Genomic DNA, 22,267 nt, shown 5'->3' on the forward strand with positions numbered 1-22,267 from the left:
CCCGTCGGCTTTTCTTCTCCTTTACGATGCTACTTAAAACTGAGTTTTTGATCACCTGTGTAATATCTCCATATATTACTTGGTATTGAATTCTTATTGGTAATGTTCCTGTAAAGTGTCTTGGGATGTTTTACAAAGTTAAAGGCTTTCCATAAATGCAATTTGTTGTTCTATTACCTGTAGTAAATCCAAATTTTATCAAAAGTTAATATGAAACAAATTGGATGTCAAATCGATATCTTTGCTTTGAGAGCATTTAACTTTAATTTTTGCATGGTCTCTTTTTAAAATTATTTTTTATGCTGTTCATTTTTTATTGCAGTATTGCCCTGGTGGAGAGTTGTTTGACTACATTATCGCGAAAGACCGATTATCAGAGGAAGAAGCTCGGATTTTTTTCCGTCAAATTGTATCAGCCGTGGCTTACGTTCACAGCCAGGGCTATGCTCACCGTGATCTTAAACCAGTATGTATTACCAGAAAGAGAATTATTTGTAATTTAGCCATGTACATGATATGTGAAACAAGGGAAGTTAATGTATTATCAAACGTTTTAAAAATTGCAGTGGAGAAAAGACTGCATTGATTCCCCATACTGCATTGGCTTTCTAAGCATCAGAGGACATTAAGGACAACCAACTATTATGTGACTGGATTTGCATGTAGGCCAGGCTGAATAATGGAAGTTAAAATCGCTCCCACAAAGGCCAATAGTGAACCAATGTTTTTTTAAACAATTTCAATTTTCATGGATTTTTTTTTTCTGGTGCCAACCCACATATTAAGATTTATGCAAATTAGTTTCTCACTATTGAGATTAGAACTCCGAACATTGTGTAGCTATTCTGGTAGCATTACCGCTACACTACCACATCCCGATTAACTTCTAAAGACTTATAGCTGTAATAGCTTAAAAATCCATTGTATCTTGATTTACTTTTTCCTGCACCATAGCTTCAAAGTTGTTAAACATGAAGTTTTCATGTGATTATTGAAATCATCTGAGAAGACACTTGGTACTGAACACATCTGCTGCAACTGTATCTAATGACAGCTGGGCTGGGTCTTTTATTATTGCTGAAAAATGAGACATGTCTAAGCTTTTCATCTTGCACTCATCAGGACATTCACAAGAAGACCGCCAGTCTTTGGGATTGTATCAAACAGCATGTTCCAGCCACTGTTTGCAATGGGCAAGATACAGACCATACCCAACCAGCCCATGCTTGTAAAACTCAAAACAGTGTCCAACATTAGATGTGATTCCGCAATTGGACAACATTTGCTAAATAATCTTCAAAGTGCTAAGAATTACGCTGACAACCAATTTGAGATTATCAGTTGGGCTCGCAGTGTGGCGCATTTGCATGTACTGGAAGCTACATATATTAATACAGTGTCCTGTTCTTTGCAGACAGAAAAAACATGTACATTCATTGCGCCTGTTTCAGCTACAAAAAAAAGTGACAAGCATTCGCTGACTCATTCCTCAGGGCAATGCTTTGACCAATCAGGGTCAAATTGCCTGGTTTAAATTTCAAACGATGCTTGGCAGTTAACTGTCAGTCACCATCAATTGGTGCATTGTCCATGGCAATGCCTCTTGCCAACAAATCACTCTCTTCACATACATTATAAATAGTTATTTCCCCCCTTATGTTGGTATTTTTGCCAGTGTCCTGATGAGTACAAGATGAAAAGCTTAGACGTGTCTTTTTCAGCAATACTCATATTTTTTTATTCTTTCATGGGATGTGAACAGCACTAGCAAGGCCAGCATATGTTACCCATCTCTAATGGCCCTTAAGAACATGGTCATGAGCCACCTTGTTAAACCACTGCAGTCCAGGTGGTGTAGGTACACCCACAATGCTGTTAGGAAGTAAATTCCAGGATTTTGACCAAGTGACCGTGAAGGAACAGCAGTATGGTTCCAAGTCAGGATGGTGTGTGACTTAGAGGGGAACTTGCAGGTGGTGGTGTTCCCATGCACCTGCTGCCCTTGTCCTAGGTGATAGATGTCACGATTTGGAGCTTGTTGTGGAAGGAACCTTGAGTTGCTGCATGCATCTTGTAGATTATGCACACTACTGCCAACTGTGCATCTGGTATGGAGGAAGTGAATGTTTAAGCTGGTGGATAGGGTGACTATCAAGCGGATTGCTTTGTCCTATTTAGTGTTAAGCTTCTTGAGTGTTTTTGGAGCTGCACTCCAGGCAAATGGGAAATACCTCTTCACACTCCTGACTCTGCCTTGTCGATGATGGTCAGCCTTGGGGAGTCAAGGGTGAGTTACTCACTGCAGAATTCCCAAGCTCTGACCTCCTCTTGTAACCACAATGTTTTTATGACTTGCCCAGTTTGGTTTCTGATAAATGCTAACCTTCAAGATTTTGAATGTGGGGGGTTTCAGTGACAGTAATGCCAAAGAACATCTAGGGGAGATGGTTACACTCTCTTGTTGGAGATTGTCATGCCTTGCACTTGTGTGGTACGCATATTACTTGCCAATTATCAGGCCAAGACTGAAAGTTGTTTAGGTCTTGCTGCATTTGGACACACAATCCATCAGTATCTGAGGAGTCTTGAATGGTACCGAACATTCTGCAATCATCAGTGAGCAATCCCCACTTCTGACCTTATGATGAGGAAAGGTCATTGAGCCAGCAGGAGATGATTGGACCTTGGGTAGTACCTTGAGGAACTCCTGCAGCAATGTCCAAGGGCTGAGATGATTGGCCTCCAACAACCTCAACCATCCTCCTTTGTGCTTGGTATGACTGCCAACTAGTGAAGGCATTTCCCTGCTTCCCATTGACTTCAATTTTCGTAGGGCTCCTTAATGCCACATTTGGTCAAGTGCTGCTACGATTTCAAGGACAGTCATTTTCACCTTATTTCTGGAATTCAGCTCTTTTTCCATGTCTGGGCCAAGACTGTAATGATGTCTGGCAGAACCCAAACTAAGCATCAGCAAGCAGGTTATTCCTGAGTTATGAGCCACCTAACAGCACTATCAGTAACACCTTCTGTCAACTTATTGATGATTGAGAATAGACTGATAAGGCGGTAATTGGCCGGATTGGATTTTTCCTTTTTCTGGACAGGTCATACCTGAGCAATTTTCCATGTTGTTGGGTAGATGCTGATGTTGAACTTTACTGGAATAGCTTGGCTTGGGGTTTGGCTAATTCTGGAGCATATGTTTTCAGTACTTAGCTGGGAAGTTGTCAGGGACCATAGCCTTTGCTGGAGAGCTCTGATTATCCATTGGTTTTGGGATCGCTTTGCTATTATTGCATGAAGAATCTATTGCATAATGCTTCTGTTTAGCATACATGTACTCATGTTGTAGCTTCACCTTGTCACAATGCCCAAAGAATCTGAAGCCCTCCCTCCTGCACCATGCTTCAAGCCAAGCATTGATCCTTCTTATCTTCCTATTTCTACACTAGCTAGGGCATGGCACTGGGAGTAATCCAGAGATTACCCTCAAGGTCCTACTTCTTAATTACTCCCTAACTCCTAAAAATCTGATCTTAGAGAGAGCAGATATTGAGGTCCAGTGTTGTTGGTACCAACGTTGACCACAGCTTCTGGCTCACTTCCTTCCCCCGGCAGAATATTCTGCATACTGTCCGTGATGTCCTTCACTCTGGCACCAGGGAGGCAACATGCCACGCAGGACTCATGATGACAGTTACAGAAATGCCTGTCTGTACCCCTAACTATGGAATCTCCTGCTACAGTTTGCTGTTCCCTTCTGTACAGTAACTTACCCATTGGTGCCATGGTCTGGACTGTACTCCTTCAGGGTATCATCACTCCCAGAAGTCTCTAATACTGAGTATCTGTTTGAGAGTGGCCCACACCCCGAAGACTCTTTTACTAACTGCCCCTTCCTATTCTTCCAGATGGCCACCCACCTATTATCCTGGACTCTCACTGTCTGTGGGGTGACGACCTCTCGGAACGTGTGATCCAGGAAACACTCATCCTCGCTGCTCCAAAGTGACTCCAGCTGCTTAAGCTCTGAAATCCTGAGTTCTGGCTGGAGACACTTCCTAAACATGTAGTCCCCTAAGACACATGAAGTACCCTGAAGTTCCCACATGGCGCAGGAATTGGAAGCAACAGGACTCTGATGCCCATCCATTATGTATGAAAAAACTCTCTTCACTCATTAACAATCTAGTTTGTGCCCTGTTTAAACTGTGAATTTTAATTAATACATCTAGACCTGCTATGTGCATATACTCTTCTTAATTCACTTACAGCTGTACTAACCCTAACACCTAATTTGAAACAAATATTCTAGTTTAGAGAGAGGAAAGAGAAAAATACTCAACAATCAATCACTTACTTTCATCCCGTCATGTCACACTTGATTTTCTTTAGAACGCAGTCGGTCACAGTCTCTCGCTGTCCTCTGCCAGGTCCACTCCTTTATAGCTCTCTCCGGTCTTATGGCACCAGGTCAAAAATGGACAAGGAAAGCTCCTAATTGCCACCTACTACCCTCACTCATCTGATGAATCATTGCTCCTCTATGTTGAACACCACTTGGAAGAAGTTCTGACGGTAGCAAGGGCACAGAATGTACTCCCAGTTGAGTCTTCAGTGTCTAACTCCAAAAGTGACTCGGTACACCACTTCTGACTGAACTGAGTCCTGAAGGATGTAGCTGCCCAACTGGACCTGTGGCAGGTGGTGTGAGAACCAATTTGAGGGAAGCATCTGCATGACCTGGTCTTCTCCAGCCTACCTGATGCAGATGCATCTAGTACATGACAATATTGGTAGACGCGATAATAGCACAGTCTTTGCGTGGAAATGTAGTCCTGTCTTTGCACTGAGGATACCTTCATTGTGTTGTGTGGCACTGTCATGTTATATGTGGGATAGGTTCAGAAGAGACCTAGCAGCTCATAACTGGGTATCCATGAGGCGCTGTCCACGATCAACAGAATCGTATTCCTCAACAATCTGTGAATTGTGGTTATAATACAGAATTGAATGCATGATGGCGGTAACGACATATTTTGGTTAAGATGAATGATCTCATGGCCAATGTATGAGATCAGCATTTAGCACTTCCTGCCACATCCAGTTGTGAAGGTGGTGAACAATTAAACAACCAAGGAGAAGGCTCCATGAACATCCCATCCTCAGTGATGGTGGGGTCCAGCATGAGAGTGCAAAAGACGAGGCTGAAGCCTTTGCACTGCTCTCTAAGTGTAGAGTGGATGATCCATCTCGGCCTTCCCCCTGCATTCCCCACCATCACAAATGCTAGACTTCACCTAATTCAATTCACTCCCAAGTGATATCAAAAAATTACTGAAAGTGTTGGATATAGCAAAGGCAATAGGCCCTCACTACAACCCAGCTGTGGTGCTAAAGACTTATGCTCCAGAACTAGTCAAACACTGGCATCCACCTGACAATGTGGAAAATTGCTCAGGTAAGTCCTGTCCACAAAAAAGAAAACAAATGCAATCCAGCCAATTACCTTCCCATTATTCTACACTCATCTTCATAAGTTCACTGATGATTTTCATCGACAGTGCTATCAAGTGGCACTTACTCACCAGTAACCTGCTCACTACATGGTTTGGTTTCTGCTGAAATCACTTGGCTTCAACCTTAGTCCAAACATGGACAAAAGAGCATTATTCCAGTTGTGAGGGGCGAGTGACTGCCTTTGACATCAAGGAAGCATTTGACCAAGTGTGGTATCAAGGACATATGAAGGCTGGGTTTCCTGAGTCTTGGGAATCCTGTCACATAAAAGGGGGTAAAAAGGACCAGATCCATGAGGCAAGTGCTTTTATGGCACTGATTATGGACCAGAACAAGCAAGTGTGTTTCCTCTGCTGCCCAAGTTTAAGACCCCACAATGGCCGACTTCCCCTGTGATCTTCCCTAAACCACTGCAATCCCCTACTTTACTGGCATCCGCTCTCTGGTTGTGTTCTCACTCGACAGGCAGTTAATCTGTCAGTCTGGCTGTCCGTTGGGCAGGAAATCTATGGAGAAAATGTAAAGACATCCTGTGGTTAATTTCAACTTTACATCCTGTGTTCTTGAAAGGAACTTTTTAAACTCTACTGTGCTGTATCTCTCTGCTTCCCAGTAATGCCCATGTATTATTTAACCTGAATAAATCAGGTTTTAATCTGCATAGTATTTTTTGTCTCACAAGAGAAGAGGAAACATGGTGAAAAAAAGCATGCAATTTCCATTGGAATAGTGGGGTAAATAATCTTGCATATGCTGTTCTACTAATGCCAGATACATAAGAACAAGTTTCAGTTTATAGGGCACCCAGTTTATGGAAACTGTTGGAGCTCCATGAACACGAAGGGAAGAAATGCAGAATTCCAGCCAGAATTATTTTAGTCACTGAAGGATATTGCAGAAAAAAATCCACATTTTGTTAGATATCTCAATTTTAAATGGCATATTGTGGGTGAAATATATTTCAATTGACTTTTTAAGTGCTTTAAATCTCTCAGACTTTTGCCAGGGTTGTCTTGATGGATCTGTTATATAGCGTAGCTCATTACATTATATACACATTAGCCAGACTGGTTCAGCTGCAAGCATTGTGTAATTCTAGCTTGAACTTGTGTGACTTTTGAAAGTAGTTGGGAAATGTAGGTTTGTGTATGAAACAGAAACAACAGTTTCATGAATTAAGTAAATTTATTTAGTAAACTTCAACAGCACAACAATGAAGCACTGAAAAATTACAGTGATATCATTTTGGAACCTTGCCTGGAAGTCTGTTTCTAAGATCCAACCAGATAAAGATTGGCAATGTTATGTACTTATAATTTTATCCTTATCTTAATTCCCAGGCTGGATATTCTGTTGGCTAGAAACCAGGCTAAGACCCACTTTGTTTCTCTGCTGTGTTCACATCTATGTGCAGTATGAGTCATTTCCTGGAGAGCCTCTAGGCTCCCATGACACATGCATACTCCTATTTCATTATTGTGTAACAGTATGTTTGTAGGGTACCATGTGGCCTCTACATGAAGATCATTTAACAGAATGTATTAACTTGCCAAGCAGGTTTGATAGGATCACAGTTTCCAGCAGTTGAACATGTTGGAGCTGTAATGATGGACCAGCATTCTGGTGCATGTTTTGGACATGCAGATTCTCTCAGGGTTTGGAGAGATGTTTTCTCTCCCATCGTGCAGCTCGAGATTCAACTCATGATTTTCCAGAACTTATTGATCATGGTGACCAGATCTTGATGCAAGGCCAGCTTTTCAGTTTCTGTGTTTGTAATAAGTATTCTAACTTTTTTTCTTGCATAGGAAAATCTACTGATAGATGAAGATCATAATTTAAAGCTAATTGATTTTGGCCTATGTGCAAAACCAAAGGTAAGTACAGCTTTTGCTGCAAAAAGTTTGTGTTACCCATTTAGTTTTGTGAAGTTGTTGGTGTATTTTAAATACAACATTTAGGCTACAATCTTTCCACAGAACAAACAATTTAATTGGTGTAATTTATAACCTTTTGGCCAAAGGTCTTTGAAGCTTCAACGCTGATGCATCTGCACTGCAGCGATGTCTTGTTATGTGTTCATCATGGTGACCAGAGCAGTTGACCTTTTGTGTTGTATTTTGAAGTTTATATTATCCATATTTTCTACAGTCATTGTACTTTTGGTCACGTTGTTCTTGTGGTACTCAAACTTGGAACCAGAAAAAAATTCGTAAGATGCTATATTCTATCCACTTTACTTATTGTACAGATTTCTGAGGTATACGGAAAAGACCTGTGAAAGAAAATAGGGGCCTTTGAAATGTGGATGCTAAAGTGTATGCTTAAAACTCCATTTACAGACAATAAGGCAAACGAAGAGGTGCTTAAAATTGCATCAGCAACAAGAACTCTTAAAAAGTGACATCCAGAAAAGAAAATGTCAGTATTTCAGCCATTTGATCAGAGCTGAAAAGCTACAGAAATCTCTTCTAGAGGGCAAGGTGGAGGGCAGCAGAAAGAGGGTCGACCTAGGCGTAGTTGATGATAGATGTCACAGAGCGGTTGCAGAGGATGGCACAAGACAGACAGACGTGACATACCGTGACAGCAGATCTGGTAGGAGTAGCTACAAGCAGCAGCAGCAAGTGCTTGTTGCCTAAGTACATTAGTGCCCTAAATTTCATGAGCTGCTGGCAACAATAAAAGTCTAAGGGTGGAAAGAAGCTTTTTTTATTCTTGGTCACTGTGCTTCAGTTTGGTTGTAGAAATATTGTACGTTTGACAGAATAGAGCAAATCATGTAATTCAACAAATCCTACATCTAACTAGTTAATTCTTCAATCTCCCTGCTTTGCTGTACTGAAGAAAGAACTTGTATTTACATAAGGCTATCACAACCTATGAACAGACCGAAGCCCTTTATGGCCAATTACTTACTTTTCAAAGTGTAGTCACTGTTGTAATGTGGGAAACGGCCGACGATTTGCACACAGCCTGGACACAAAAGCAGCAATGAAATAAATGGCCAGATCATTTGTATTTGAGTGTTGAGGAACAAGTATTGGCCAGAATACCGGGAGAACTCCCCAGCTCTTCTATCGGCATCTTTTATGTCCAGCTGAAATGGCAGACAGAGCCTTGATTCAAAGTCTCATTTTAAAGACGGATCCAAACTGAGCATACCACAAGCTCCTTTCTGCAAATGATTGACTTATGCAGCTGCAGTTTTCTAACCTTGCTCACATTTAAAATGCTATCCTGGGAAAATCAGGAGTGATAATCTGCCAAGAATCTACACATCCTTTAAGCTAATAACTTCTAACATATGAAAAATGTATTTTTAAAAAGCTCCACGTCTGACTTTAAATGGCATAATGTCATACAAACAAACATACGAATTAGGAGCAGGAGTAGGCCACTTGGCCCCTCAAGCCTGCTCTGCCATTCAATAAGATCATGGCTGATCTGAATGCAACCTCAACACCACATTCCTGCATACCCCCAATAACTTTTCACCCCCTTGTTAATCAAGAATCTATTTAGCTCTGCCTTAAAAATATTCAAAGACCCTGCTTCCACCACCTTTTTGAAGAAGAGTCCAAAAGACACTCAACCCTCTGAGAGAAAAAAAATTCTTCTCATCTGTCTTAAATGAGCGACCCCTTATCTTTAAACAGGGACCCCTAGTTCTAGATTCTCCCTCAGGATCTTACTGGTTTCAATTAAATCACCTCTTAGTCTTCTAAATTCCAGTGGTTAGAAGCTTAGCCTGTTCAGCCTTTCATCATTGGACAACTTGCCCATACCTGGTATTAGTCTAGTAAACATTCCCTGAACTGCTAACACATTTACATCTTTCTTTAAATAAGGAGGCCAGTACAGCTCCAGATGTGGTCTCACCAATGCCCTGTACAACTGAAGCACAACCTTCCTACTTTTGTAATCAATTCCCCTCACAATAAATGATAACATTCTATTAGCTTTCCTAATTACTTGCTGTGCCTGCATCCCAACCTTTTGTGATTCATGCACCAGGACACCCAGATCCCTCTGAATCTCATAGCTCTGCAATCTCTCACCATTTAGATAATAAGCTTTTTTACTCTTCCTGCCAAAATGAATAATTTCACATTGGCCTACATTATACTCCATTTGCCAGATGTTTACCCCATCACCTAACCTATCTGTCACTTTGTAGCCTCCTTATGCCCTCTTCACAATTTACTTTCCTACTTATCTTTGTGTCGTCAGCAAATTTAGCAACTATTCCTTCGGTCCCTTCATCCAAGTCATTTATATAAATTGTAAAAAGTTGAGGCCCTAGCTTTGATCCCTGTGTATACCGCTCGACACATCCTGCCAACCAGGAAAAAGACCCATTTATGCCAACTTTCTGTTTCCTGTTAGCTGGCCAATTTTCTATTCATGTCAATATGTTACCCCCTACATCATGAACTTTTATTTTCTGCAATAAACTTGGATGTGGCATTTTATCAAATGTCTTCTGGAAATCTAAGTACAATACATCCACCGGTTCCCCTTTATCCACAGCACATGTGACTCATTCAAAGAACTCCAATAAATTGGTCAAACATGATTTCTCTTTTACAAAACCATATTGACTCTGCCTGATTGCCTTGAATTTGTCTAAGTGCCCTGCTATAACATCTTAATAATAATAACTTCTAACACTTTCCCTATGACAGATGTTAGGCTAATTGGCCTGTAGTTTCCTGCTTTCTGTCTTTCTCCCTTTTTGAATAAAGGAGTTATATTTGCTATTTTCCAATCTAATGGAACCTTCCCTGAATCTAGGGAATTTTGGAAAATTAAAACCAGTGTACCAACTATCTCACTAGCGACTTCTTTCAAGACCTTAGGGTGAAGTCCATCCGGACCTGCGGATTTGTCAGCCCACAGCTCCAACTATTTGCTCAATACCACTTCCCTGGTGATTGTAATTTTCCTGAGTTCCTCCCTCCCTTCCATTTCCTGATGTACAGCTATTACCAGGATGTTACTAGTGTCCTCAATAGTGAAGACCAAAGCAAAATATCTGTTTAATTCATCTGCCGCCTCCCTACTTTCCATTATCAATTCCCCAGATGCACTTTCTTTAGGACCAACACTCACTTTGTTAAAAACAAAAAAACTACTGCAGATGCTGGAAATCCAAAACAAAAACAGAATTACCTGGAAAAACTCAGCAGGTCTGGCAGCATCGGCGGAGAAGAAAAGAGTTGACGTTTCGAGTCCTCATGACCCTTCCGCAGAACTGAGTAAAGTTCGGAGAGGGGTGAAATATAAGCTGGTTTAAGGTGGTGGGGGGAGAGAAGTTGGTGGGGGGGGTGGTTGTAGGGACAAGCAAGCAGTGATAGGAGCAGATAATCAAAAGATGTCACAGACAAAGGAACAAAGACGTGTAAAAGGTGGTGATATTAACTAAGAGAATGTGCTAATTAAGAATGGATGGCAGGACACTCAAGGTACAGCTCTAGTGGGGGTGGGGTGGAAAGACTGACAGGGCATTACAGTTATAGATTTAAAAATAATGGAAACAGGTGGGAAAAGAAAAATCTATATAAATTTTTGGAAAAAACAAAAGGGAGGGGGAATAAACGGAAAGGGGGTGGGGATGGGGGAGGGAGTTCAAGATCTAAAGTTGTTGAATTCAATATTCAGTCCGGAAGGCTGTAAAGTGCCTAGTCGGAAGATGAGGTGCTGTTCCTCCAGTTTGCGTTGGGCTCCACTGGAACAATGCAGCAAGCCAAGGACAGACATGTGGGCAAGAGATCAGGGTGGAGTGTTAAAATTGCAAGCGACAGGGAGGTTTGGGTCTTTCTTGCAGACAGACCGCAGGTGTTCTGCAAAGCGGTCGTCCAGTTTGCGTTTGGCCTCTCTAATGTAGAGGAGACCGCATTGGGAGCAACGAATGCAGTAGACTAAGTTAGGGGAAATGCAAGTGAAATACTGCTTCACTTGAAAGGAGTGTTTGGGCCCTTGGACGGTGAGGAGAGAGGAAGTGAAGGGGCAGGTGTTGCATCTTCTGCGTGGGCATGGGGAGGTGCCATAGGTGGGGGTTGAGGAGTAGGGGGTGATGGAGGAGTGGACCAGGGTGTCCTGGAGGGAACGATCCCTACGGAATGCCGCCGGGGGGGTGAAGGGAAGATGTGTTTGGTGGTGGCATCATGCTGGAGTTGGCGGAAATGGCGGAGGATGATCCTTTGAATGCGGAGGCTGGTGGGGTGATAAGTGAGGACCCTATCATGTTTCTGGGAGGGAGGAGAAGGCGTGAGGGCGGATGCACGGTAGATGGGCCGGACACGGTTGAGGGCCCTGTCAACGACCGGGTGGAAAACCTCGGTTAAGTCACTTTGTTAACTCTTTTCTTATTTAAATATCTACAGAAACTCTTACTGTCCGCCTTTGTGTTATTAACTAGCTTTCTCTCATACTTTAATTTTTCCCTCCTTACTAATCTTTTTGTCATACTTTGCTGTTCTTTATATTCTTTCCAATCTTCTGACCTACCACCAGTCTTGCATAATTATATGCTTTTTCTTTAAGTTTGATACTGTCTTTAACTTTTTTAGTTAACCACACATGGTGGGTCCTCCCCTTGCAATTTTTCTTTCCCATTGGAATGTATATATTCTGTGTGTTCTGAAATATCCCTTTAAATGTCTGCCACTGAACTTCTATTGATATATCCCTTAACCTCATTTGCCAGTTAATTTTAGCTTTCATGCCCTCATAATTGCTCTTACTTAAGTTTAAAATACTAGCCTTGGACACACTCGTTTCTCCCTCAAAATGAATATAAAATTCAGTCATATTATGATCACTGCTACCTAGGGATAGACACTAGGAGGTTATCAATTAATCCTATCTCATTGCTCAATACCATGTCTAGTATAGCTTGCTCTCTGGTTGGTTCCAGAATGTGCTGTTCTGAGAAACTATCCCGAAAACATTCTATGAACTCCCCAACTACGCTATCTTTGCCCACCTGATTTTTCCAGTCTATATGTAGATTAAAATCCCCCATGATTATTGCTGTACCTTTCCGGTGAGCTCACATTATCTCTTTTATACTCCGTCTTACTGTGTAGTTACAATTAGGGGGCCTGTACATGTCTCCCACATGTGACTTCTTGCCTTTATCATTCCTCATCTCAACCCAAACTGCTTCTATGTCTTGGTTTGCTGAACTTAGCACATTAGAGAGGGATGACCTAATACCATCATTAATTAACAGAGCCATCCCTCCACCTTTTCCTAACTACCTGTTCTTCCTAAATGTCACGTACCTTCAATATTCAGGTCCCAATCTATGTCATCCTGTAGCCATGTCTCTGCAATGGCTATCAGATCATATTTATTTATTTCTATTTGTGCTATCAATTCATCTGTTTTGTTTTGAATGCTATGTGCGTTTAGATACAGATACTTTAGTTTTATCCTTATTATTATTTTTGTACTGTCTAGCCTTATCTGCTGATTTGATTTTAGATTTGTACTCTCTGTCCCTCCCTGCAACAGTCTATTTATCATTTCCCATATTAATACTGGTCTCTCTTGCCTTGTCTCTACTCTTTTTGGTTTACCACATCTCCCCAAATTTGATCCCTTGCCCCCACTATTCAGTTTAAAGCCCTCTCTACTTCCCTAGTTAGGCGGCTCGCGAGGACACCAGCCCCAGCATGGTTCATGCGTAGACCGTCACAACAGTACAGACCCCTCTTTCTCCAATACTGGTGTCAGTGCGCCATAAACTGGAACCCACTTCTCCCACACCAGTCTTTGGCCCACGCATTAATTTCTCTAATCTTATTTGTCCTATGCCAATTTGCACGTGGCTCAGATAATAATCCAGAAATTATTACCTTTTGAGATTCTGCTTCTTAATTTGGCGCCTAGCTCGTCATACTGACTATGCAGAGCCTCCTTCCTTATTCTACCTATGTCATTGGTACCTACATGGACCACGACCATTGGATCCTCCCCCTCCCACTGCAAGTTCCTCTCCAGCCCTGAGCAGATGTCCTGAACCCTGGCACCAGGCGGGCAACACAGCTGTCTGGACTCTCACTCATTGCTACAGAGAACAGTGTCAATCCCCCTTACCATACAGTCCCCTACTACCACTACATTCCTTTTTGCTCCCCCACTTGGATGACTTCCTGTACTACAGTGCCATGGTCAGTTTGCTTATCCATCCTGCAGCCCCCACTCTTAGTAATACAAGCTGAGAGAACCTCAAACCTGTTGGACAATTGCAGAGGCTTGCACTCCTGCCCTCTGGGTCCCCATTACCTGCCGCACTCACAGTCACACCCTCCTGTCCCTGGCCACTGACCAAATCAAAGACCCTATCCTAAGTGGTGTGACTGCTTTCTGGTATAAAGCATTCGGGTAACTTTCCCCCTCCCTGATGTGTCGCAGAGACTGCAGCTCAGCCTCCAGCTCAATGACTGAGCCGAAGTTCCTCGAGCCGCAAACACTTAGTGCAGTCATGTTTGCCCTGGATCATAATGTTAGCTCCCACATGCTGCAGCCTTGACTCATCACCTGTTCTGCCATTCTTAATGTGTTTTAAATAATTACCTAATTATATTAATCACTTATATTGCTTTCTTATATATTTTAACTTTACCACCAAATTGTGTAGTATTTTAAACCTTAGGGATAGAATGGAACATACACACTTACCAGATACTCACCAAACAGTTAGCTCCTTTCCCTGTAGTAGAGCAAGAACCAATTCCTATGGGGTGAGAAAGATAGAATGGGGAAACAAACAACTCCTTCTCTGAACTCCCCTCTCACCAAACTCCAAGTCTTCAATCAGTTAGTCGGCTGCACACCGTTTGCCCACCTTGTAATCTTACACTGCAGTGTGATACTGAAGGAATGCTACATTGTTGGAAGTGCTGCCTTTTAGCTGAGACGTCCTGTTCGAGTAGCCATGAAAGGTGCCATGACATTTTCTGAAGAAATGTAGTGAGTCCTCCCAGTGTCTTCGCCACCATTTTATGTGGGCGGGCCAATTAAGGCCAGCCCAGCGTGACACGCACCCGGAAGTGCAGAGTGCTCCCTGTGCGGGTGGGGGGAGTTGGCTGAGTCGGGGCCTGCGCTCTTCGGCGCGAAAGATCGCAGAAATCTCCCTGAGGCACAGAGAAAAAAAATTAAGATGTCCCCTCATGTGATTGTGTCACATGAGCTGGGACATGTCAATGAACTTTAATTAAAACTTTCATTCAATTATTAAACACTTCATGAAACCTCATCCCGCCTGTGGATGAGGTTTCATGATAAATGCAAAGGCTGCCTGGGCTCTTTGCCTGCCCACCAACTTTAAGATTGGATGGGCAGCTCTGTTAGGTGTTTCAATTGTTATTTAAATGGCCTAAATAGGCCTTTGACAGTTCGGGCGCGCAGCCGACTCCGGTGCGTGCCCGCCGAACTGAAAATCTGAATGATGCATGGTGACATAGGGACGCATACCCGATGTCGCCGCGTGTCATTTTACGCGTCAACGAGCAGGCCACACCCCCGCTCGCCGACCCAAGATTCTGGCCCTGATCTTCTTTGCTTTTTTGTGGAACATTATGAGCATAATTTGTGTATTCGTCTACATAAGTGCTTGAACCAATGAATGGTTTTGAAGTGTTTTGGGACATCCTGTGGTTGCTATGCAGCTGTAAATTTATTCTCTTTAAAGGAAGATCTGTAGGTAAATAGCCTCTTAAAAACCCTGAACCCTCTTATCACTAAGATGTATTAATATGGACCTGATATAAGGATGCGCTATTAGGTACATCAGCAAGGTGCTGAGATGCCTGGTGTCTTTGTAAGTTATATCTTGAGGTTAATCTAATGGAATCTCCATACATTGACTGGAGAGAAGATTGATCCCAATGAAACTAATATCAAGGAGGCAGTTATGCACCAAGTTTCCCTATATCTGACGTTACCCTACTGTGTTTGCTCCATTATTTGCAAATCAAGCTGATTAGGTTGATTGCAATTTAACCCTTCAACACAGCCAAGGAATTTACTTATCTTGAAACTCCTCAGCCTTCAGTTCTGAACAACCAAAATAGATTAATGTTGTCACATCTATGATGAGACCAAGTTGATTTGAATGATCTTTTGGAAGTCTGTAAAGGTGGTGTGTTATTAATTAACTGACAGAGTTTGCGAGTGTTATGGGGCTTCTTTTGCTAGTAGTAAAGTAAAATATGTTGGTCTTGGCATCTGGAATATAGAGGGAAACTACTAACTAGATTTTGTGCTGCTGGTTATTGCCCTGCGACTGCTATTGGAAAGTAGACATTAGGTAAAGCTGACCAGGGTAACTATGAAGAATGGTAACCTGGACTGGTATGTGAGGAATGCCAAACAGGGGGCCTATGAATTTAGGAGAGGAAGTTCCAATAAGGGATAAAATTGGCAATGTAACTGAACATTTCTTTGACTTAAGAGTTTGTAGAACTTTTATATTCTGATTGTGTGCATAGACGTCTATTACAGCTTCAGTTTTATCTATTGCAGGGTGGTTTAGATTACCATTTAAAAACATGCTGTGGCAGCCCTGCTTATGCAGCACCTGAACTTATTCAAGGGAAGGCTTACATTGGCTCTGAGGTAAGTGAAGTACTCTATTGAAATAGTTTGCATTCAAATATCAAAATTAAGGACTGTTTTAAACAGGTTACTCCCTCAATCTGGTGAAGATCTTTCCTACTCATAAGACAATCTTGCATTTGGTTGCTCCATCAAGACTCCTGAGATGTGGGAAACAAAAGATGGCATCATAACCTGCCTGACTGACTCTTCTAATCTTGAATGTGGTGCTATTTATTCATCTTGCAGCCCAATTAGGAGTACTCCATTTGGCCCACAGTACCTGTGCCCTCTCTTGAAAGGACTCTTTCTTTAGCTCCATTCCCTTGCCCTTTGCCATACCCTTTAAAATCTCTCAAATATTGATTCAGTTTCCTTTTAAAAACAATTTTGGGTTCTATTTCTTTGATTTTCTGATGGGGCATTCCATGTTCTAACAACCCTCTGCATAAAAATATCCTTACCCTCTCTTCACTTTCTTGGTGGTGATCTTATATTTATGCCTTGTGGTTACTAACCCAAAGATCATTGGAAATGAGTTTTTCTGACTTCAAAACCCCTTGATTTCAAATACCTCTCACATCTCCTTGTAACTTTTTGTTGGAATGAAGGTATACATAGTCATACAGTTGTCTTCACAGTTCACCAAACTACTTATTTTTGTACCATTGGCAAATTTTGATTTGTGCCCCATGTAGCTAAAGCCAGATAATTTAACATTGGTCCCAAAATGTGTCCTAGAAGACATCATTGTTTAGATCTTTCCAGCCTACATCTTTTCAGCACAACACTTTTTTTTCTCTCCTTTTAGATAACTTCCTATCCATGCTGCCACGCTGTCTTTAATTGTGCCTTTAATTTTATCAGCAAACCTTCCACATGGCATCTTCTCAAATATCTTTTGATAATCCTGCTACACCCAGTTGTGAATAGTGGTGGACAATTAAACAGCTAATCGGAGGAGGAGGCTCCACAAGCATCTCCATCCCCAATGAGGGAGGAGCTCAGCACATCAGTGCAAAAGACAACCATCTTCATCCGGAAGTGCCGAGTGGATTATCCATCTCCGTCTCCTCTTGAAGTCTCCAGCAAGACAGATGCTAGGCTGCAGGCAATTTGATTCATAGTGTCATTACAGCCAATCGGCCTATTGAGTCTATGCTGTAGAGCAAATCCGGTCAGTCCCAATGCCTGTCAGTCCCATTGCCTGTGAAATTTCCTTTTGAAAGCACTTCTGCCACTCTCATAGGCAGTGAATTCCAGCTCATTACCACCTGCCATGTTTAAAAAACAGTTCTTCTTTACGTCACCCATTGTCTCTCTTGCCCAAAACCTTAAATCTGTGTATCCTAGTCCTTGTACAATCAGCTAATGGAAACAGTTTTTCTTTGTCTAACTTATCTAAATCTGTCATAATCTTGTACACTCATATCAAACCTCCCTTGCTCCAAGACGAACAGTTCCAGCTTCTCTAACCTAAAATCCCTCGTCCTGGAACCATTCTGGTAAACTTCCTCAGCACCCTTTTGGACCTTCACACCATGTGATATAAACAGCTGAGTACACTGGATACAGCAATGGCAACATCCTAGCAGTGTTTTTGAAGACTTGTGCTCCAGATGTGGAATCTGTATGGGTAGAGCTGAGAAACACTAAGGGACAAAAAACGTTAGTGGGTGTTGTATATAGACCCCCAAACTGTAGTGGTGATGTTGGGAATGGCATTAAACAGGAAATTAGAGATGCATGTAATAAAGGAACATCTGTAATTATGGGTGACTTTAATATGCATATAGATTGGGCAAATCAAATTAGTAACCATACCGTAGAGGAGGAATTCCTGGAATGTATACGGGATGTTTTTCTGAACCAATACGTTGAGGAACCAATGAGAGAACAGGCCATCCTCGACTGGGTATTGTGTAATGAGAAAGGAATAATTGACAATCTACTTGTGCGAGGCCCCTTGGGGATGAGGGACTGTATTATGATAGAATTCTTCATCAAGATGGAGAGTGACGTAGTTGATTCTGAGACTTGGGTCCTGATTCTTAATAAAGGAAACTACGATGGTATGAGGCGCGAGTTGGCTAAGATGGATTGGGAAACGTTACTTAAAGGGATGACGATGGATAGGCAATGGCAAATATTCCAAGAGTGCATGAGTGAACTGCAACAATTATTTATTCCTGTCTGGTGCAAAAATAAAACAGGAACGATGGCCAAACCATCGCTTACAAGGGAAATTAGAGATAGCATTAGATGCAAGGAAGAGGCATACAAATTGGCCAGAAAAAACAACAGACCTGAGGATTGGGAGCAGTTTAGAATTCAGCAAAGGAGGACCAAGGGATTGATTAAGAATGGGAAAATGGAGTACGAGAGTAAGCTTGCAGGGAACATAAAAACTGAATGTAAAAGTTTCTATAGGTATGCGAAGAAAAAAAGATTGGTGAAGACAAATGTAGGTCCCTTGCAGTCAGAAACAGTGGAATTTATAATGGGGAACAAAGAAATGGCTGACCAACTAAATACATACTTTGGTTCTGTCTTCACAAAGGAAGTCACAAATAACATACCAGAAATGTTGGGGAACACAGGGTTTAGTGGAGGGAGGAATTGAAAGAAATCAGTATTAATAGGGAAATGGTGTTGGGGAAATTGATGGGATTGAAGGCCAATAAATCCCCAAGGCCTGATAATCTACATCCCAGAATACTTAAGGAAGTGGCCCTAGAAATAGTGGATGCATTGGTGGTCATCTTCTGAGATTCTATAGACTCTGGAACAGTTCCTACAGATTGGAGGGTAGCTAATGTAACCCCATTATTCAAAAAGGGATGTAGGGAGAAAACAGGGAATTATAGACCAGTCAGCCTGATGTCGGCAGTGGGGAAAATTTTAGAGTCCATTATAAAAGATTTAATAGCTGAGCGCTTGGAAAACAGTGGCAGAATCGGACAGAGTCAGCAGGGATTTACGAAAAGGAAATCATGCTTGACAAATCTACTGGAATTTTTCAAGGATGTAACCATTAGAGTTGATGAGGGGGAGCCAGTGGATGTGGTTTATTTGGACTTTCAGAAGGCTTTCAACAAAGTCCCACAGAAGAGATTAGAGTGTAAAATTAAAGCGCATGGGATTTGGGGGTAGTGTATTGAGATGGATAGAAAACTGGTTGGCAGACAGGAAACAACGAGTAGGAATAAACAGGTCTTTTTCCGAATGACAGGCAGTGACTAGTGGGGTACCGCAGGGATCGGTGCTGGGACCCCAGTTATTCACAAAATATATATTAATGATTTAGATGAGGGAATTAAATGTAATATCTCCAAATTTGCAGTTTACACAAAGCTGGGTGGGAGGGTGAGCTGTGAGGAGGATGCAGAGATGCTTCAGTGTGATTTGGACAAGCTGAGTGAGTGGGCAAATGCATGGCAGATGCAGCATAATGTGGATAAATGAGAGGTTATCCATTTTGGTAGCAAAGACAGGAAGGCAGATTATTATCTGAATGGCTATAAATTGAGAGGGGAATGTGCAACGAGACCTGGGTGTCCTTGTACACCAGTCACTGAAGGTAAGCATGCAGGTGCAGCAGGCGGTAAAGAAGGCAAATGTTATGTTGGCCTTCATAGCCAGAGGATTCGAGTACAGGAACAGGGATGTCTTGCTGCAATTGTACCGGGCCTTGGTGAAACCACACCTGGAATATAGTGTGCAGTTTTGGTCTCTTTATCTGAGGAAGGATGTTCTTGCTATTGAGGAAGGATGTTCTTGCTATAGAGGGAGTGCAGCAAAGGTTTACCCGACTGATTCCTGGGATGGCGGGACTGACATATGAGGAGAGATTGAGTCGATTAGGATTATATTCGCTGGAGTTCAGAAGAATGAGGAGGGATCTCATAGAAACCTATAAAATTCTAACAGGACTAGACAGGGTAGATGCAGGAAACATGTTCCCGATGGTGGGGGAGTTCAGAACCAAGGGTCACAGTCTGAGGATATGTGGTAGACCATTTAAGACTGAGATGAGGAGGAATTTCTTCACCCAGAGAGTGGTGAGCCTGTGGAATTCATTACCACAGAAAGTAGAGACCAAAACATTGTATGTTTTCAAGAAGGAGTTAGATATAGCTCTTGGGGCGAAAAGGATCAAAGGGTATGGGGAGAAAGCGGGAGCAGGCTATTGAGTTGGATGATCAGCCATGATCATAATGAATGGCGGAGCAGGCTCGAAGGGCTGAATGGCCTACTCCTAGTTTCTATGTTTCTAGAACTAGCCATGCCCCTAGCCAAGCTATTCCAGTACAGCTACAGCACTGGCATCTACCCAACACTGTGGAAAACTGCCCTGGTATGTCCAATCATCAAAAAAGAGGACAAATTCAATCCAGCCAATTACCGCTCTATCGGTCAACCCTCCGTCATCAGTAAAATGATGGAAGGTGTTGTTGAGAGGAAGTTACGCAGCAATAACCTGCTCACCAATGCTCAGTTTGTGTTCTGCCATGGCCATAGCTCCAGTCCTCACTGCAACTTTGGTCCAAACATGGACAGAGAGCTGAATTTCGGAAGGAGGTGAGAGTGATTGCCCTTGACATCATGGCAGCGTTGGCCGAGTATGGCTTCAAGAAGCCCAAGCAAAATTGAAGCCAATGGGAATTGGGAAAAACTTTCCAATGGCTAGAGTTGTACCTAGCTTAAAGGAGGATGGTTGTATTGTTGGAGGTCAATCATCTCAGCCCCAGGACATCACTGCTGCAGTTCCTCAGGGTAGTGTCCTTGACTCAGCCATCTTTGGCTTCTTCCTGAATGACCTTTCTGCCGTCATTATATCAGAAATGGGCATCTTCGCTGATGATTGTAGTGTTTAGTACCATTCGCAACTCCTCAGATAGTGAAACAGTCTCTGTCTATATGCAGCAAGACCTGGACAATATTTAGACTTGGGCTTATATGTGGAAAGTAACATTCATGTCAGGTAATGATATCTCCAAGAGAGAATCTAACAGTTTCCCTTTGATGTTCAACGGCTTTATCATTAATATCTGGGGAGGGGTTTCCACTGACCAGAAACCAAACTGGATCAGCCATATAAATGTTGTGGTGACAAGAGCAAGTCAGGTCTTCTACGGTGAGTGACTCACCACCTGTCTCCCCAAAGCCTGTCCATCATCTACAAGAGACAAGTCAGAAGTGTAATGAAATATTTTTCACTTTCCTGGATGAGTGCAGCTCCAACAATACTCAAGCTCAACAATATCCAAGCCAAAACAGCCTGCTTGATCAGCAACCTGCCCAACACCTTAAACTTTCACTCCCTCCACCACCAGTTCAGAGTGGCAGAGTGTGTAACATATGCAAGATGTATTGAGCAACTCGCAAGGCTGCTTTGATAGAACGTTCCAAACCGTGACCTCTACCACCTAGAAGAACAAGGGCAGAAGATGGATGGGAACACCACCACCTGCAAGTTCCCCCCCACCCCCCCAAGCCACACACCATCCTGACTTGGAACTATATCATCGTTCCTTCACTGTCACTGTGTCAAAATCCTAGAACTCCATTCCTAGCAGCATTGTGGGTGTACCTACGCTACATGGACCGCAGCGGTTCAGGAAGGCGCTTCATCACCAACTTTTCATGGGTAATTAGGGATCAGAACAAATGAAATAGGAGCAGGAGTAGATTGTATGGCCCATCGAACCTGCTCTGTCATTAAATACTATCATGGTTGATTTGGGCTTCAGCTCCATTGTCCCGCCTGCTCCCCTTAATTCCTGAGAGAGCAAAAATCTGTCTATCCCAGCCCTAAACGTATTCAATGATGGAGCATCCACAACCCTCTGGAGTAGAGAGTTCCAAAGATTCACAAATTGAAGGAATTTCTCCTCATCTCAGTCCTAAATGACTGGCCCTTTATCCTGAGACTGTGCCCCCTTGTTTTAGATTCCCTGACCAATGGAAACAATTTCTCAGCGTCAACCCTATCAAGCCTCTTCAGAGTTTTAAGTTCAGAGGCAATGAGATCGACTTTCATTCTTCTAAACTCCAGAGAATATAAGGCCAATTTACTCGACCTTTTAAAGGACAACTCCATCACCCCAGGGACCAATTTAGTGAACCCTCG

At 42.4% G+C, this 22,267-nt stretch overlaps 1 protein-coding gene across 3 annotated transcripts in view; it reads left to right on the top strand.

The window, feature by feature from the left end:
* The window catches only part of melk (maternal embryonic leucine zipper kinase), a 119,165-nt gene that overhangs the window by 35,706 nt on the left and 61,192 nt on the right, over positions 1-22,267 (top strand). For all 3 annotated transcript variants that reach the window (XM_078569821.1, XM_078569827.1, XM_078569832.1), the window contains exons 5-7: positions 323-466; positions 7,332-7,400; positions 16,063-16,155. In XM_078569821.1, the coding sequence (XP_078425947.1) occupies positions 323-466; positions 7,332-7,400; positions 16,063-16,155 (306 nt within the window). The remainder of the gene's footprint in view (positions 1-322; positions 467-7,331; positions 7,401-16,062; positions 16,156-22,267) is intronic.

This window comes from Cetorhinus maximus, chromosome 2 (assembly GCF_964194155.1).
Source record: "Cetorhinus maximus chromosome 2, sCetMax3.hap1.1, whole genome shotgun sequence".
In the NCBI taxonomy this organism is placed as follows: Eukaryota; Metazoa; Chordata; class Chondrichthyes; order Lamniformes; family Cetorhinidae; genus Cetorhinus; species Cetorhinus maximus.